The sequence below is a fragment of the Dunckerocampus dactyliophorus genome, chromosome 20, assembly GCF_027744805.1.
Source record: "Dunckerocampus dactyliophorus isolate RoL2022-P2 chromosome 20, RoL_Ddac_1.1, whole genome shotgun sequence".
Classification (NCBI taxonomy): Eukaryota; Metazoa; Chordata; class Actinopteri; order Syngnathiformes; family Syngnathidae; genus Dunckerocampus; species Dunckerocampus dactyliophorus.
In genome coordinates, this window is record NC_072838.1 from 19,191,987 (window position 1) to 19,208,652 (window position 16,666).

A 16,666-nucleotide genomic window follows, 5' to 3' on the forward strand; every position below is an offset into this window, starting at 1 on the left:
CACATCTAAGCTGACAACATCCTGCCGGAACCTTCCGCTCTTCCTCCAACATCCTCCTCCTCTGCATGGAGCACACACACACGTGCACGCACACGCCCCTGGCACAGATTAGCGTCTTAAGCCATCTAAGGATGTGATTGGCCAGGTTGGCGGCCATCACCTGAGGCTAGGCTTAGCGCCGTCCACCCAGCAGGAAGTTAGGCCAACATGGCCGCCTTTTCACATCTTTGTTTTGTCTGCTGCTGCGACGTGAGCCCGCAGCAGGAAGGCACGCTTTGTTGGCCTCGTGTTAGCCAGCAAGCGCCATCATGCTCATGAGGGAGGGGGGAGGGAGGGTGGCAGAGTCAAGACAGTTAGCCTTAGCGTTAGCATCCAGCTTTGCCCAAAAAACATAGCATCCATTAGTAAAAATAAAGGCAAGAACTCCCTAGAAATGTAGTAAAATACAAGCAGTACCATATCAAACATTCATGTTAACGTTACTTCACATGTTGTCAACACGCTAATAAACACCCTAACATGCTAATCACCCACACACACTGCTGACAATTACCAGAATGAAAGACTTCTTTGGACTTTACGTTCTACAAAGTACTAATGTACTTTGGACAGTTAATATTTGTCACACACACACACACACACACACACACACACACACACACACAGTTCCAGTGTTCATGCGTCAATGAACAACTTTTATGCAAATAATGTCTTTTTAGTGGAAATATTACATTATTCACTGCTGCCTCCTGTTGGTCGACAAGAGTACTTCCGGTGTCCTGCATGTTTAGCCAGCAGGGGGCAGCACCACATCATCCCATCAGCCGTGTGTGTTTGGGCTCACATGTCAAAGACTTTCTCAGGAAGTGTTGTTGTTGTTGCCATGACCACTGTTATTTTATTGTGAAAGTGACTGTTTCACAGACATGTCACGAATGAACATACCTTGCATGCACATGTTTCTTCTCAGTGACCAGCGGCCACACCCACACCCATGCCATCAGTCTGTGTGTGTGTGTGTGTGAGAGAGAGGACACGGCACATCACTGACATTCTTGTCTCTTCTGATTTGTCTTTTTGTTTTGATCAAGCTGCCAGCAGTGACCATCAACATGCCAATGCTAATCAACTTGCCTATCGCGCTACAAGGCCATGCTAATGAGGCTAGGTGCTAGCCCAGCAGGCTACAATCAACAAGCTAATATTTTCTGCTGTGAAGACACTGCAACATGACACCAAAACAAATAGCAACCTTGTCTCTGATGGTGACCAAGTGCCACCCATGGAAGACGTGCACTTGAAGACACACACATCAGTGTGACTGAAACCACAAACAAAACCTCCTAACATCACATTAGCATCCTAGCTGACCATAGCAGCTGATATCATCTTGTATGGTGGGGTCTCCTCTAGTCACGTCTAGTCTCCTTGAGTCATGTCTAGTCTCCTCTTGTCACTTGTACTGGCCTCTAGTCAGTTCTAGTCTCCTCTAGTCCTGTCTAGTGGCATCTAGTCATGTCTAGTCTCTTCTAGTCACTTCTAGTTGCCTCTAGTCATATCTAGTCTCCTCTAGTCACGTCTAGTCTCCTCTAGTCATGTCTAGTATCATCTAGTCACTTTTTGTGGCCTCTTGTCGTATCTAGTCTCCTGAAGTGCAGGTGCCAACATGCCCCCTGGCGAGCGGGGAGACTCCGCCTTCTTGTAGCAGGAGGAATGAGGCCTGCAGGGGCCATGCCAAAGGAGGTGGGACACGCCCTTCAATGTGCAACAAGTCCAAACTGACTTGAAAGTGAAGGTGCGAGATACTGACAGAGGAAGTGATGCTAGCAAGCCTTCAAAATAAAAGTAGTTTGAAGCAAAATAATTTCATCCAATCTGATCACGATGACGTGTCAATGATGATTGCGCCTCTCATTGGTTCTTTCACGTTGATAATGAAGTACTTTTAGCCCACCCTGTATAATAATACTATAATATGTGATATATCATAGTATAATAATAGTATTATAGTAGTATAACAATACTATAATATATCATGATAGTAGTATAATTATGCTATAATATGTGATATATCATAGTATAATAATTATAATATAATAGTTTAATCATATATAATAGTATAATATATAATGATAATAGTATAATGATGATATAATATTATAATACAGTAATATTATGTAATAGTATAATAACACTATCATATATGATATTTGAGCTCGTGTTGTCTGTGTTCGTTGGAAGCCGCCCTCTATGACGAGCGACACCACGGTCTTATTGTGAAAAGACTTCCGGGGTCCCGTGTGGCTGCCAGGTGGTGGTCGGGGGGGTTCAGAGGACTAAGACGCGCAAAGCGGAGCGGACGCTTCTTGAGGTTCTGTCGACTTCCGACGCGCGCGTCCAGGTGGTGCTCTTTCTATCGACTGGCACGTGTAAACTCACCTGCGCCCGTACCTTCTCCCTTCTGCATCAGGTAAGCGCGTGCACACGTCAGCAACAGCGTCAACGCGTATCTAATTTTGGCGCCAAGATATGCTGTCGTTTGCTTGCAGGATGACGTCACACACACGACGACCCGCTGCGCCCCCACTGTCACGTGTTCTTCTGGTCAGGGTTGTCAGGTGGTTCCTGGTGCTAGGCTTCTTCCTGGTCTCGCTGCACATCCACCCTGCAGGGGGCCAAGGTAAGACCATTCACATATGAGCAGGTGATCACGTGACGGTGACGTATGGATCCTGTGTTGCGTTCAGTGTCCTCTCCCAGAAGGTTCCGTAGTAAGGTGGTGAGTCCCAGTGAGCTGCACGTGTCCTGGAAGGAACCCAGAGGTCCGTTTGATGGCTACGCAGTGGTCTACAGCACGCAGCCAGGTACGCCTACACGCCAAACCTTGCTGTGCATGTGAAGAGCGGCGGCGGTCTGAGCATGCGCACGTGTGTGCGGTGATCAGGTGGAGAGGAGACAGAGGTGGACGTCCCCAAAAAGGACGCAGAGCTGCTCATCAGCAACTTTGAGCCCGGCACCAAGTACACCTTTAAGATCTTTGCCCTGAGGGGGGCGCTCAGGAGCAAACCTCTGCACGCCACACACCAAGGTGAGACATGTCCTCACCTCAGCGGGAGGGTAAAGGTCACTAGGTGCTTGTGGTTTCAGCTCAGCGCCCGGGACCGCAGACGCCGCAGTCCCAAAGCGGAAAGGATGGCGGCGCAGACGACACCAACGACATCTCTGACGGTGAGACAGCCTTGCTTGCCCTCTGCGCCGCACGTACTTCCTGTATTCAAGGAAGTTCGCTCAGGTCACATGATTCAAGAACCGCCCCCTCCCCCACACAACATTCAAATGTCTTCTTCACACTCTGCTTCTGCACTCCCTGATGGACGCCATCTTGTCCACACTTGTCCAATAGACGTGATCCCTCCCCATCCAGCAACCTGCCAATCACCGACAGCACGCGTGCACGTGCGCATGCTTCTGCTCGGACGCGTCTACTTCTAATTTCTCACTGACTTGTAGGTTCTGCTGACTTCTAACACCTTTAATGACTTCTAGTGGTTCTCCTGACTCGATGTTGTCATGGCCTTCACTGTGACCTTCATCCATAGCTGGTGGTTTTTAGCTGCAGAAAGCTGGAAGAACATTCCAGAAGCCAAGCGTGACATTATCCGTCTCCAATAAAACAAGCTGCATCGTGTCGGAATTCCCGCACGGATGAGCAGCTGGAATGCACAACGGCGTCACCGAGCAGAGGAATCACAAGCAGCTGACCTTTGAACTTGTGTGTTGGCCTCGCATAGATGCATGTGCCACCTGAAGGCCTGAGGTGGAATTGCCGTCACCACTGGGACTCCTCCCACCACCCGGCGAGCTTCATGATGACCCGGACATTTGTGTGTGTGTGTGTGTGTGTGTGTGTGTACGAAGGCTTCATGTGTCAAACATCAGCCGCCGCCGACATGGTGATCTTGGTGGACGGGTCGTGGAGCATCGGGCGCTCCAACTTCAGACTGGTCAGGACCTTCCTGGAGAAGCTGGTGGAGGCCTTCACGGTGGACTTTGACAAGACACGCATCGGTGAGTGCCGCTCGTCAAACGTCGTTGAAATGGTGGGCGGCTCCACGCGTGTGACGAGTGTGGCGCATGTGCAGGCTTGGCACAGTTCAGCGGTGAACCGAGGATCGAGTGGCACCTCAACACTCACATGACCAAAGCGGCTGTCCTCGACGCCGCCAGGAACCTGCCGTACAAAGGCGGAAACACCCTGACCGGTACCTGGAACACGCTAGGGTTACGCCTCCTTCTGGTGATGCTCATTGAAACGTACTTCTGACCTTCACGCAGGTCTGGCGCTGACCTTCATCCTGGAGAACAGTTTCAAGCTGGAATCTGGATCCAGAGCTAACGTTCCCAAGATCGGCATCCTGATCACAGACGGCAAGTCCCAGGATGACGTGGTTCCACCTGCACAGAGCCTGCGGGACGCTGGAATAGAAGTGTTCGCCATCGGTACGGACGCGCTCACACGTTACCAACACGCTGGCGAAGTTTGTCCTCATGCCTCCGTCACCAGGGGTGAAGAATGCAGACGAGGGCGAACTGAGGGCCATCGCTTCGCCACCCGAGGACACTCACGTGTACAATGTGGCCGACTTTAACGTGATGAGTGACATCGTGGACGTTCTCACCAGGAGCGTCTGTCAGAGGGTGGAGCACCTCCACCAGCAGCTCACAGGTTGGAGGTCCTCACCAGCTGCAGTTATTCACCATCATCACCGACGCACATTTGTTTTCCAGTGGGAGGAGATCCCAGCTCCCCGCCCGCCGCTGTGGCTCCTCCCCGTAACCTGGCGACCTCTGACATCACAGCTCGAAGTTTCAAAGTGTCATGGACGCCGGTGTCGGGCCAGGTGGAGCGCTACCGTGTGGTCTATTATCCTGCTCACGGCGGACAGCCTGAAGAGAAGGTGAGACTTCTCATGACTGGAATGCCAGGTCCAGCAGACGTTGTGTGTTCTGGCTCCAGGTGGTTCCTGGGACGGAAAGCACCGTGCTATTGGACCACCTTAACTCTCTGACCGAGTATCAGCTGGCCGTGTTTGCCGTGTACCGCAGTGCCGCCAGCGAGGCACTGAGAGGGAGTGCCACCACATGTACGAGACCTCTTGTGCTGTCATGTGACGTCTTTGTGTCTCACTGGCGTGCTTTCACCCGCAGTGGCCCTGCCCACTGTGGACCACCTGGACCTCTCTGACCCCACCCACAGCACCATGACTGTCCGCTGGAGGACCGCCCACGGTGCTTCTGGCTACATGATCCTCTATGCCCCCCTCAGCCATGGCGAGCCCGCTGATGAGAAGGAGGTGAGCACTCGTCTTTAGGTTTTGATGAAGATGATGATGATGATGTCACGGTGTGTGCAGGTGAAGGTGGCGTCCTCGGTGAAAGAGGCGGAGCTTGAGGGCCTGACACCGGCCACAGAGTACACGGTGACGGTGTACGCCCTGCATGGCGAGGAGGCCAGCGACCCCGTGACCAGCCAGCTTAGCACACGTGAGTTGTTGTGATCCACATTCCGCGCTCATCGTCATGGTGACAGCGGCGTGTCCCGACACGCTGGCGGCTTGCAGTGAAGTGTCGACACGGCGCCAGCAGCCAACTTCCTGTCCTGGAGCCATTTTATCCTCAAAGGGACTCATTTCCCATTAGCCCCGCCCCGAAGAGCGTCTCAGCCTCTAATTAGCGTGAAAGCCGGTCTGATCTGGTTCTTTCAGCGCCATGTTGTTCTCCTCATCGCGTTCATTGTTGACTTCATGAACTTCATCACTTCCAAGGCCAAGCCTACATTCTCATTGTTGACTTTTGCTTATGCAAGCTCTGATTGGCCGCGAGAAGGCCCCGGGGAAGACCTAGGACACGCTGGAGGGATTATGTCTCACAGCTGGCCTGGGAACGCCTTGGTGTCCTCCCGGTGGAGCTGGAGGAGGTGGTTGGGGACTGGGAAGTCTGGACTTCCCTACTAAGACTGCTGCCCCCGTGACCCGGACCTGGATAAGCGGAGGAAAATGGAATGGAATGGAATGATTGGCTGTAACACGTGCATGCTAATGTTTTCCCCGCCCACCTCAGTGCCGCTGACCCCGGCGAGGAACCTGCAATTCTCAGATGTGGACCACAGCTCCGCCAGGCTCAGCTGGGACTCCGCATCCAGGAAGGTGGCGGGCTACCACGTCACGTACGCCAAGACCAATGGCGTGGAAAGCAGCGAGGTGTGCCGATGTTCGCCCGCCTTGACGAGCGCGTGTAACGCCTCACCTCGTGTCTTGTCTGCAGGTGGATGTGGGTGGTGTGACCACCTGGTTGCTAAGCAACCTCACCTCTCGGACCGAGTACACGGTGGGCGTGTTCGCCATGTACGAGGAGGGCCAAGCGGAGCCCACGACCGCAAGCTTTGTCACAGGTAAATCTCGATGTTGTGGAGTCGCTGGAAGGTCACGTGGTCTCCATCACCTTCTTCCGTGCGCACAGACGACGTTCCACAACCGCTGCACGTGAGGAGCAACGAAGCCTCCGCAAGCAGCTTCCGGGTGTCATGGCGGACCCCCGCCACCGACGTGGTGCTGTACAGACTCAGGTGGATGCCCGGTGATGGCGGCCACGATGGCAGCGGCGGTGACGGTGGCGAGGTTTGTGTGGGAATGTTTGGAAGATGTACAAACAAATGTGAACCTCGTGTGTGTGCGCACGTGCCCTCAGGTGCTGCTGAATGCCAACACAAACACCTATTTGCTCACTGGACTCCGCCCCTTTGCCCGCTACCAGGTGGTCCTGAGCGCCATCTACAGAAATGAGGCGGAGAGCGAGCAGGTTGTCCTCCTGGAATCTACTGGTACATTCACGCGCACGACACACGAGTCCTTTCTTGTGCACGTTGACACGAGAGTGTTTCTGTTTTTAGTGGAGACGACAACCACTGTTGCCATGACAACCACCAGCGCTGCAGGTGAGCGTTCTACCCGCCTCTCTTTTAGTGCAGCTCCTCCCCCTCAACGGAAGCTTTGTGTCTTCAGCTCCTCGCCATGGTGTGAGAGGCTTGACCTTTGACCAGGAAACTACGTTTAGCATGCGGGTGTCATGGCACCAGGTTGACGCCCACAACGTCCAGCGTTATCGGCTGAGCTACATCAGCGCCAGGGGCGACCGGGCCGAGGAGACGGTAACACGCGCCGCTGCTGTTCAGTCAAGATAAGATCAAACACGGCAGCTTCTTCCCTTTGGGGTCCACAGAGGACGGTTCCGGCCACACAGAGCACTTTGGTCCTGCAGCCGCTGTTGTCCGACACCGAGTACAGAGTGGCGGTCACGGCCATGTATCCGGACGGAGACGGGCCCACAATCGCAGGAGTAGGACGAACGCGTGCGTTTGTTACCATTGTTACCGTGGAGCTCGGGGTCTAATGAACGAGGCGCTCGTTAACGTTTTCTCTCTCTCAGTGCCGCTCTCGCCTCCCAGGAACCTGCGGGTGTCTGAGGAATGGTACAACCGCTTCCGGATCAGCTGGGATGTTCCACCGTCTCCCACCATGGGATTCCGGGTCGTGTACCAGCCGCTGTCGGGTCAGTGGATAGACTGGTGTCTCTGTTGTTTTCATGACGGGTGACTAGAAAGTTCCCCCTGCAGCTCCCGGACCTGCCCTGGAGACCTTTGTGGGCGAGGACGTGAGCACCATGATGATCGTCAACCTGCAGAGCGGGACCGAGTACGCCGTGAAGATCCTGGCGTCCTACAGCACAGGGTCCAGCGAGGTGCTGTCGGGGCAGGCCAGGACACGTGAGTCTTTCTAAGCTCTCGCCGTCAGCCATCTTGAAACCTGTGTCCACACCATCGAGTCCAAGTGTTCGTTAGCAAGGGAAGGAAGGTGAACAGGAAGCTGACGTTCTTGGAAGCCAGCCAGAAGGCTCTGGAAAATTGGCATTGAATTCTGATGTGTGGAATGAAGTCACCGAAGTCCGAGACATGTTCACCAATGAGGTTCCTCCTCTTCTTCTTCCTCTTGCTGTTCCTCCTCTTCTTCCACATCTTGCATGTTGAGGTGATTGTGCTGATGCTCCACATCAGTGCCAACATGTACACTGTCGCAGTTTGCTTAATTTCTTCTCAGTTCTCCATCAGCTTTCCTTGTTTGTGGGATTAGTTGATAAGGTGTTGTGCTACGAGACGCCATGTTCATAAATTCAGTTCACAGATTGTGTTTTGTTTGAAGGTCCAGTTTCTTTTGGTGTGGTTCAGGGAGTACTGCAGAGCATCCACCATATTCATTCATTCATTCATTCATTCATTCTTACATTCATTCATTCATTCATTCATTCATTCAATGAGGTCTCCTTCATTACTTCGACTCATCGTCTTCATTTTGGCTGAATTAGCAATATCACCACCCAAAAACACATGCATGAAGAAAAAATGCTGCATGTCATGGAACATAACGGAGCTTAGCCATGCTACTAGGAAGCTAGCCAGGATATCAGGGCATTTGCAAGGATAGAAGGACAGTAGCCAGGCTAGCAGGATGTTAGCCATGCTAGCAGGTAGTTAGCCATGCTAGCAGAATGTCAACCATGCCAGCAGGGTTAGCCGCTCGTGTGTGAAGACAAATGTCCCTGCTAGCCTGGCTAATGTTTGTAGCACCAGTGGAAAGAAGAAATGGCAAATTTGTCAAATTTTGTCATATTTATTCTGAACAGTTGAAACAAACAAGAAAAAAATGATCTTGTAAAAGTATCTGTCTATCCAAAGCAAAGCAGTTTGCCACCAGTGTAGCGCTTTATCAGCTGAAGGGACGTATTTGAGGTTTGTTGACATGGAAAGGCCATTGGGAGACTTGAAGGGTCCTGACATGATTCATCAACTTGGCTTAAATATGTTGTGTATTGTTTGTAATTATGTTCTACATTGTTGGATTTTTAAAAGCGAATGGTAAATTTGCAAAAATTACATTTATAGCTTGTGGCGCGAGTCATGACAAACTAGCTCCCAGCTCAGCGTCATTCCCAGAGGGACAGAACTCGAGGTGGGCGTCCATCTGTTTCTCGTTCTCTGCACTTGCTTCGTCCATTGTTGTCTTAAACCTTCCTCTTTTGGAAAAGAAAACAAACTGACAGTATCATCACAGCAGCAAGACAATGTTTTGGCATGACTGTTTTGATGAGAAACATACTGGACCAAGTGGACCATCTACCTCGAGAGGCATTGGTTTACTCTGCTTCAGAGTTTGTCATGGCTGGCACCATCAACTGTAAATGTCCTTTTTACGAATGTACTGTTTGCTTTCAAAACAATGGAACAATCTAGAACATAGTTACAAACAATATATAACTTATTTGAGCAAGGAGAATCATGGGAAGATAAGTATTGCCATGAAACTAACTTACTGGTGGCCTGGCTAACTTACTAGCTGTAAACAAAGCTGGCTTCGCCAGAGCGCATGTCGCCAGCATCTGGCCGTTTTTGATCATTTTGTGTTCTTCAAGTTGCTCATTTTGCAGAAAATAGTCTTGAGTTGAACTAATAATGATGGTGGTGTCAGCGTGTCAGGAGAAAGGTTGGTTGGATACAAAGGAACTAGAAAGTTAGCTGAGCTGAGCTTGTACGTCCTGTCACTGCAACAGGACAAGTTTGAAAATGAAACTGTTGCATGAAGAATCAAGAAGTTCTGGTGTCTCGCAGTGCGTCTGGCCGTCACCAACCTGAGTCTGTACCAAGTGAGGTCGACCGGCTTGTGCGTCCAGTGGCAGACACAGCGCCACGCCAACGCCTACAGGGTCCTCATGGAGTCGCCAACCAGTGAGTCACATGGAGCTCACTGCGCCACCTGCTGGCCAACAAGACTGATTGAGATGACTAAGCTAACAAATGTTTGCTGAGAAGATGAGACGTGCATGTAACCGAGCCGGCGTTTCGATCACAGGTGGTCACATGGAGGAGGCCAAGTTGAGCGGAGGAACCAGTCGACACTGTTTCAGCAAGCTGAGGCCCGACACGTCGCACAAGATCAGCGTGTTCGCACAACTGCAGGACGGGACAGAAGGCCCGGCGGTGTCGAGCACAGTGAGGACCCGTGAGTACCTGTGGGCCAAAGCATGTCTGAAAATGTTTACAGCGTCACAAGCATGTTCGAGTGTGTGATTGCTTGTGCAGAACCTGTCCCCACCCTGGCACCGACAACACCCCCGACCACCACCCCGCTACCCACAATCCCCCCTGCCAAGGAAGGCAAGTACATTATTCCGGCTTCTCCCGCAGGGATGTAAAGGTTTCCAAGATAACCTGGAACCAACAGGGGGCAACATAGTAAAAAAAATATGATGACGTTGTGTCCCCCCCCTCCAGTCTGTAAGGCGGCGAAGGCTGACCTGGTGTTCTTGGTCGATGGGTCTTGGAGTATTGGTGACGACAACTTCTTGAAGATCATCGGTTTCTTGTTCAGTACCGCTGGAGCGCTGGACCAGATCGGACCTGACGGCACACAGGTGGGCTTGCGACCCCCTCACACTTTCTTTGGTGATTGAGTTCAGCTCAGGTGTTCGGCACCAGAACCTGAGCAGTATGGCAGTATGGTGCCAGCTGGTGACTTGTGACGTGTGTCACAGGTGGCCATCGCTCAGTTCAGCGACGACGCGCGCACCGAATTTGCACTGAACGCACACGTCGACAAAGAGCGTCTCCTGGACGCCATTACCAGGATCTCCTACAAGGGAGGAAACACCAAGACAGGTGAGACACATGATCACGTGACCCTCCTGTGCTCTGAGCACGCCTTGCAGTGACGTGCGTCTGTCCGCTCAGGTCGCGCCATCCAGCACGTGAAGGGCAGCATCTTCACGCCAGAGGGCGGAGTCAGGAGGGGAGTCCCCAAAGTTCTGGTGGTCCTTACAGACGGCCGATCGCAGGATGATGTCATCAAGGTCTCCAAGGAGATGCAGATGGAAGGTCAGCTGACCTCTTTGCCGGTTTCTTCCTGTTGCCACTGATGTCATTGAGCAAACGGCGTCCTGTTAGGCTTCATCGTCTTCGCTATCGGCTTTGCTGATGCCGACTACGGCGAGCTGGTTAGCATTGCCAGTAAACCCAGCGACAGACATGTCTTCTTCGTGGATGACCTGGACGCCTTCAAGAAGATCGAAGAGAAGTTGGTGACCTTCGTGTGTGAAGCGGCCACAGCCAGTGAGTGACCGCCAGCCGCCATGTTCTTGGTGGTCACCGTTTCCTCTTTTCTTGCTGACAATGTCTTTGCCTCCAGCGTGTCCTTCGGTGGCCATGAATGGAGGCACCGCACCTGGTAAGACTTCAGCTGTCTTCTCATGTCAGACAGTTTAGCTGCTGAGGTTCAAGCTGTGCACGTGCACGTGCATGTGTGTTGCCAGGCTTCCGCATGATGGAGATGTTTGGGCTTGTGGAGGAGCGCTACAGCAGCCTGACCGGTGTTGCCATGGTACCAGGAACCTTCAACACATTCCCTTGTTTCCACCTGCACAGTGACGCTCTGCTGGCTCAGCCAACAAGGTGGTCCTTCATCTGAGGAGGGGTCGGGGCTTCAGGGGACGGCAAAAACACATTTGGCTTGTTGTGATGCTCCGGATGCTCCGCCTCCCTCAGGTTCCTCCACCCTGAAGGTCTGCCATCAGACTACACCATTACACTGCTCTTCCGCTTGCTACGCGACACCCCCCTGGAACCTTTCGCTCTCTGGGAGGTCCTGGACCAGAACCAGAAGCCGCTGGTGGGCGTCATCCTGGACAGTGAGTCTGGACTCCGCTTTGCGCAACACAATGTCTCCAGAACCGGTTCAGAACTCACTGCTGAACTTACTGCTGGTGCAGATGGAGGGAAGACGTTGACCTTCTTCAACAACGACTACCAAGGACACTTTCAGACCGTCACCTTCGAGGGGCCGCACATCAAGAAACTTTTCCATGGAAGCTTTCATAAGGTCAGTGGTGTGTTGTGCTTCTGCGGCGTACGTTGAAGTCACGTGAAAGCATCTCTGCAGCTTCACGTGGTGATTAGCAAGACCAGCGCCAGCGTGCTCGTCGACTGTCACGAGGTGTCCACCAAGACCGTCAATGCGGCAGGAAACATCAGCACGGCCGGGACAGAAATTCTGGGCAGGATGGTTCGTTCCAGAGGGAACAAGGACAACTCGGCACCAGTAAGCTGCAAACATGGTGGACGTTGTAACGCCGCTGATGTTTGCGCCTGAAAGCTGAGCGCCGTTGTGTGTTGCAGTTTGAGCTCCAAATGTTTGACATCGTGTGCAGCACTTCCTGGGCCACCAGAGATCAGTGCTGCGAACTTCCTGGTTTGGTGAGTCCTCCTTGTGGTTCTGTGGCTACGTGTGTCCCTCCCTCTTCATCATGTCACATGACCGTGCAGCGCAACGAGGCCCAGTGTCCCGCCATGCCCAAAGCCTGCACCTGCACCCAGGATAGCAAAGGTCCCGCGGGGCCCGCTGGACCGCCTGTGAGGTCCCACACATCCGTGAAGTACTTGAAGTCGACTACAAGCCGTCATCTCCTGCTCTTTTCCAACAGGGTGGGCCGGGAATACGAGGAGCGCGAGGTGACCGTGGAGAGCCTGGTCTAGTGGTGAGTTGTGGTCCAGAGTGGACCGTATGTATAGAAGATCCCCGCTACTCGGGGGGGTTACTGTCCAAGGACACCTGCGAATGGCAAATAAACGAGAGCAGTTGAGACGGACATGAACTAAAGGATGTTTGACACTTGAATGACACTCTGGATTACGCTGCTGCATCGAGGCGCCACCGTACGTTATGCAAGCTCGCTCCTCCCCCTCCGAACCCTCCTACTAGCTTGACTACATACATTCTCTTCCGATTTGAGATCAACGTTTATAATAAAAGCGTCCGTTTTAATTATTCATTCGATTCGGCTCCATTTCTGAAATGATCAAGGTTATCCAGGAGGTAGTCACCCCAAAGATGATGAATGATGAAACAGTCCTTCTCCTGCAGCTTTGTTACCTTTTTATGGTGCTCCTTTCCTGTGCATGTGGCACCACCAGCAGGAAGTACAAGGCATTTGTGTTGGAAGTGGAGTGCAGGCTTCCCAGCATGCCTTGTGTCTGTGTTGGTGGCACCCAGAGTGAGATAGTGGTTCGAGTTGATGACCCTCAGTTCTTTTGTGCGTTTTTGCTAAGCTACTATTAGCAAACAAAAAGGGCTTCCCTAAAGCAAGTTAAACTTCGCCGTCCAGCGTGTCACACTCTGTTATATTATTACGCCAACAATGAATGCCAAATGATCACATGTTTATAAATGATTACCCAATCAGGGTAATGAGATGGGTTGTCTGCAAAAAAATGGCCTAGAACGAAAAGCACAATCAGCCCGATTTTCCTGCAAATAAAAAAACAAACAAACAGTATTTTGATCAAAAATCTGCAAAATCCATCTTCAAGCGTCTTCCAATGCACTTTTTTGGAGGTGGGAGGTGGGATATGTCCACTTTCTCAGTTGTCAGGAACCAAGCTACATTGGGTTGGTCGTCATGGTGACAGAAAGAACTCAAATGACCATCTTGTGGTACAATAGATGATTATATGGTGGTACTATATGAACTCTCCGGGGGCCGCACGGTGGTCTAGTCGGTAGCGTGTTGGCCACACAGTCACAGCCTGGAGATGGGAAGACCTGGGTTCCATTCTCCCTTGGGCATTTTTGTGTGGAGTTTGCATGTTCTCCCCGTGCGTGCGTGGGTTTTCTGCGGGTACTCTGGTTTCCGCCCACATTCCAGAAACATGCGTGTTAGTCTCATTGGAGACTCTAAATTGTCCATAGATATGAATGTGAGTGTACCCCGCCTGTTGCCCAAAGTCAGCTGGAATAGGCTCCAGCATACCCCCGCCAACCTAATGAGGAGAAGCGGTGTAGAAAATGGATGGATGTGTACTATCCTTTATTGATCCTCTAAGGTAAGAATACACATGAAAAAAGATGGTTGCAAGGGTACTTCGTACTCCTTGGTGGTCAGCTGATCCATGTATCCCTCCCTCCAGGGGCCGTCTGGTCCAGTTGGTGACCCTGGAGTACCAGGACCCCAGGGGCCCCCAGGGCCACTGGGGCCCAGTGGACGCTCTATCAGGGGGCCCCCAGTAAGACCCCCATCACGTGTGTGTCTTTGTCACGTGCACGTGATGACATGTTGCATGTGTTGGTGTGCAGGGTGCTCCGGGGGAGCGAGGCCAGAAAGGAGAGGCAGGTCAACAAGGTCTGCAGGTAAACTCACGCACACACTTCGGCATCTCCCAACCAACCAGGCTGGTGACGTTGAGTGACGTCTGTTTTCAGGGCGTGGCCGGCCGAGGAGGTGTTCCAGGCAGGGAAGGACTTCCAGGCCCCCGAGTGAGTTGCACTGTTGTAACGGGGTCGAAAGGGGGTGGAGTCAACACGCTTTCCATCTGATACCCTTTTGTTTCCCACAGGGGCTGCCCGGTAAAGATGGGCTCCCTGGCCGACCGGGCCCCCCCGGAATTATCGTGAGTTGTTTTGGAAATGTGGCTCCCTCTGAGATTAAAACTCCCATGGTGCACTGCGGCTCTTCATCAGCCAATCGCTGTGCTCTGCGGTTGTGGGCGACGTTAGTGTCTCGGTGACGCCCATGTTGGAAGAGGAAGTGCATTCGCAGCTGCTGCATCATAGGAGTTCATGGCTACCTTCGGGATAAACACCCCTGTCTTCCTCTCGCCTGCAGGGCAGTCCAGGAGCCCCAGGGGCCCCTGGAAACACAGGTCCCCCAGGAAAACAGGGAGAACTGGGACCACCGGTGAGTGACAGCTTAGAACATGATGCAGCGACTGTGTTTTCACGAAGCTTTACTTCCTGAAACTTTGTGGGCAGGAATCGGAGGTCACAGACTGTTGTTTAGTTATCTGCGACCTCAAGGCTCTGTCTTCATGTTTTCACTCCACTCCTTGCAGGGTCCGCCTGGAAGCAAGGGCGACAAAGGTGAACGGGTACGTGTCTTGTCTCAAACTCACCAGCATTTTGTGACTCCTCCCACTGGAGTGTGTGTGTGTGTGTGTGTGTTGCCAGGGAGACCTGCAGTCCACGAGCACAGTGCAGGCCATCGCCAGGCAAGTGTGTGAGCAGCTGATCCAGAGTGAGTATGTTAGCGTGGTGAGGAGATGTTAGTATGGATGCACACACTCAACCCCTCCCCTGCTGGTTGCAGGTCACATGGCTCAGTACAACTCCATCCTGAACCATGCACCGAGCCCCTCAGTGACCATCCGCACCGTACCGGGACCCCCTGGAGAGCCAGGTCGAAATGGAGCACCTGGGCCCCAAGGAGAACAGGGCCCCCCCGGAAGGCCAGGTTTTCCCGGACAAAATGGCCAGAATGGCCAACCTGGAGAACGAGGTGCGGCACGCTGAGCAGGTACCAGCGGGGGTGTTGTTGGACTATTTCAACAAGCTGAGTATGTTCAGGTCCCCCAGGCGAGAGGGGGGAGAAGGGCTCTGCTGGTGTGGGGGTTCAAGGTCCCAGAGGACCCCTGGGACCTCCTGGTAATCAACAACCAAAGAAGCGCACCTTGGTGTTTTCGCACGTTAGCTTAAAAGGGTCCTCACATGCTGTCCTCTTCCTCCAGGTGTCGCAGGACAAGGTAGACCTGGCAGCCAGGGCCATTCAGGACGACCTGGAAATCCAGGAGCACCGGGTCGTCCTGGCGTCCCTGGTGCGGTGGGCCCAGCGGGGCCTCCTGGTTATTGTGACCAGAACACCTGCGTGGGGTACAACGTTGGCGGTACGCCATGGACGTACACTTTGAATGGCTGAGGATGATGATGGTGATGAGGATGATGATGTATGAAAAGCATGCTTCTTTCTCACATTGTGGAAAGGTCAAGGGTCACAGCTTGTGGTGCTATCTCGCTAACCCCTTCCAAATATGCTAACATGTCTGTGGTGTCGGGGTGGCAGCCATCTTGGTTTGGGGCTATCACTAATGACGTGACTGATGGCGCTGTTGTTTTTGCAGTCCAGCTGCCGTCCAACATATTCCAGAACTACGGCGAGGCTGAGGACGAAGACCCCTACCGCTACTACCAGCCCGACTACCCGCCGCCGCGACCTGTGGACGACCCCGAGCTTAACGTCGACCGTTCAGAGCTGAGCCCCGAGGAAGAGGGGGTGGGGCCGGCGTGACCACGAAGGGACAGGAAGTGATGGAGTCGTAGGTTCCGGTGGAGGGAGCGTACCTAACGCATTTAGTCTCTTTGTTTTCTTGTCCAGTCCAACAGAACTTTCTGGAGGCCAGGAAGTCACTTCTTGATGGCCTGGCCAGTTGCCATGGTAACCGAGGATGTCAGTAACTCTGCCCCCAGCCTCACCATTAGGTGGCGCTAATGTGCTAACCACGCTTTTGGGCGACATTGCGTTGGACTGGACGCTGGCTGAAAGCTTTCCACAGAAAGGAGCGTGTCTCCTTTGGATGGCTGCTTGGCATCCAGGAAGTGTTTTTTGGATTACTTCGTGTTGAAGAATAAAACAGATACAATCAAAGTCTCCTTTGTATCCTTCACTTCCTAGGTCGCCTGCATCAGTGATGAAGTCAGACTCCTGTGTGCTTGGTTGCTAGGCGACGTTGGCTCAAAGG

The 16,666-nt window shown here is 52.6% G+C and overlaps 1 protein-coding gene across 4 annotated transcripts; it reads left to right on the plus strand.

Moving 5' to 3' along the window:
• Positions 1 to 2,291: 2,291 nt before the first annotated feature.
• Positions 2,292 to 16,572, plus strand: LOC129173686 (collagen alpha-1(XIV) chain-like). Of its 4 annotated transcripts, XM_054764788.1 has the most exons (48): positions 2,292 to 2,470; positions 2,550 to 2,680; positions 2,748 to 2,864; positions 2,945 to 3,088; positions 3,148 to 3,228; positions 3,919 to 4,068; positions 4,143 to 4,262; positions 4,336 to 4,500; positions 4,565 to 4,726; positions 4,789 to 4,958; positions 5,018 to 5,144; positions 5,209 to 5,354; positions 5,415 to 5,544; positions 6,121 to 6,260; positions 6,325 to 6,451; positions 6,520 to 6,677; positions 6,748 to 6,880; positions 6,950 to 6,994; positions 7,062 to 7,207; positions 7,279 to 7,408; positions 7,486 to 7,608; positions 7,673 to 7,822; positions 9,719 to 9,835; positions 9,960 to 10,109; positions 10,190 to 10,264; positions 10,382 to 10,521; positions 10,642 to 10,765; positions 10,838 to 10,981; positions 11,051 to 11,215; positions 11,292 to 11,330; positions 11,416 to 11,554; positions 11,648 to 11,790; positions 11,872 to 11,981; positions 12,042 to 12,200; positions 12,278 to 12,355; positions 12,425 to 12,511; positions 12,583 to 12,636; positions 14,066 to 14,161; positions 14,232 to 14,285; positions 14,358 to 14,411; positions 14,492 to 14,545; positions 14,761 to 14,832; positions 14,987 to 15,022; positions 15,102 to 15,168; positions 15,241 to 15,429; positions 15,498 to 15,575; positions 15,659 to 15,814; positions 16,049 to 16,572. In XM_054764788.1, exons 2-48 carry the CDS (start codon positions 2,551 to 2,553, stop codon positions 16,213 to 16,215), a joined length of 5,541 nt encoding a protein of 1,846 aa, XP_054620763.1. In that variant the 5' UTR covers positions 2,292 to 2,470; position 2,550; the 3' UTR covers positions 16,216 to 16,572. The 4 variants fall into 4 exon arrangements, with proteins under 4 accessions (XP_054620763.1, XP_054620764.1, XP_054620765.1 ...); XM_054764789.1 differs by lacking the exons at positions 3,919 to 4,068; positions 4,143 to 4,262; positions 4,336 to 4,500; ... (1 more) ...; positions 4,789 to 4,958; positions 5,018 to 5,144; XM_054764790.1 differs by lacking the exons at positions 2,292 to 2,470; positions 2,550 to 2,680; positions 2,748 to 2,864; ... (5 more) ...; positions 4,565 to 4,726; positions 5,018 to 5,144 and having other exon boundaries at positions 4,820 to 4,958.
• The last annotated feature ends 94 nt before the right edge of the window (positions 16,573 to 16,666 follow it).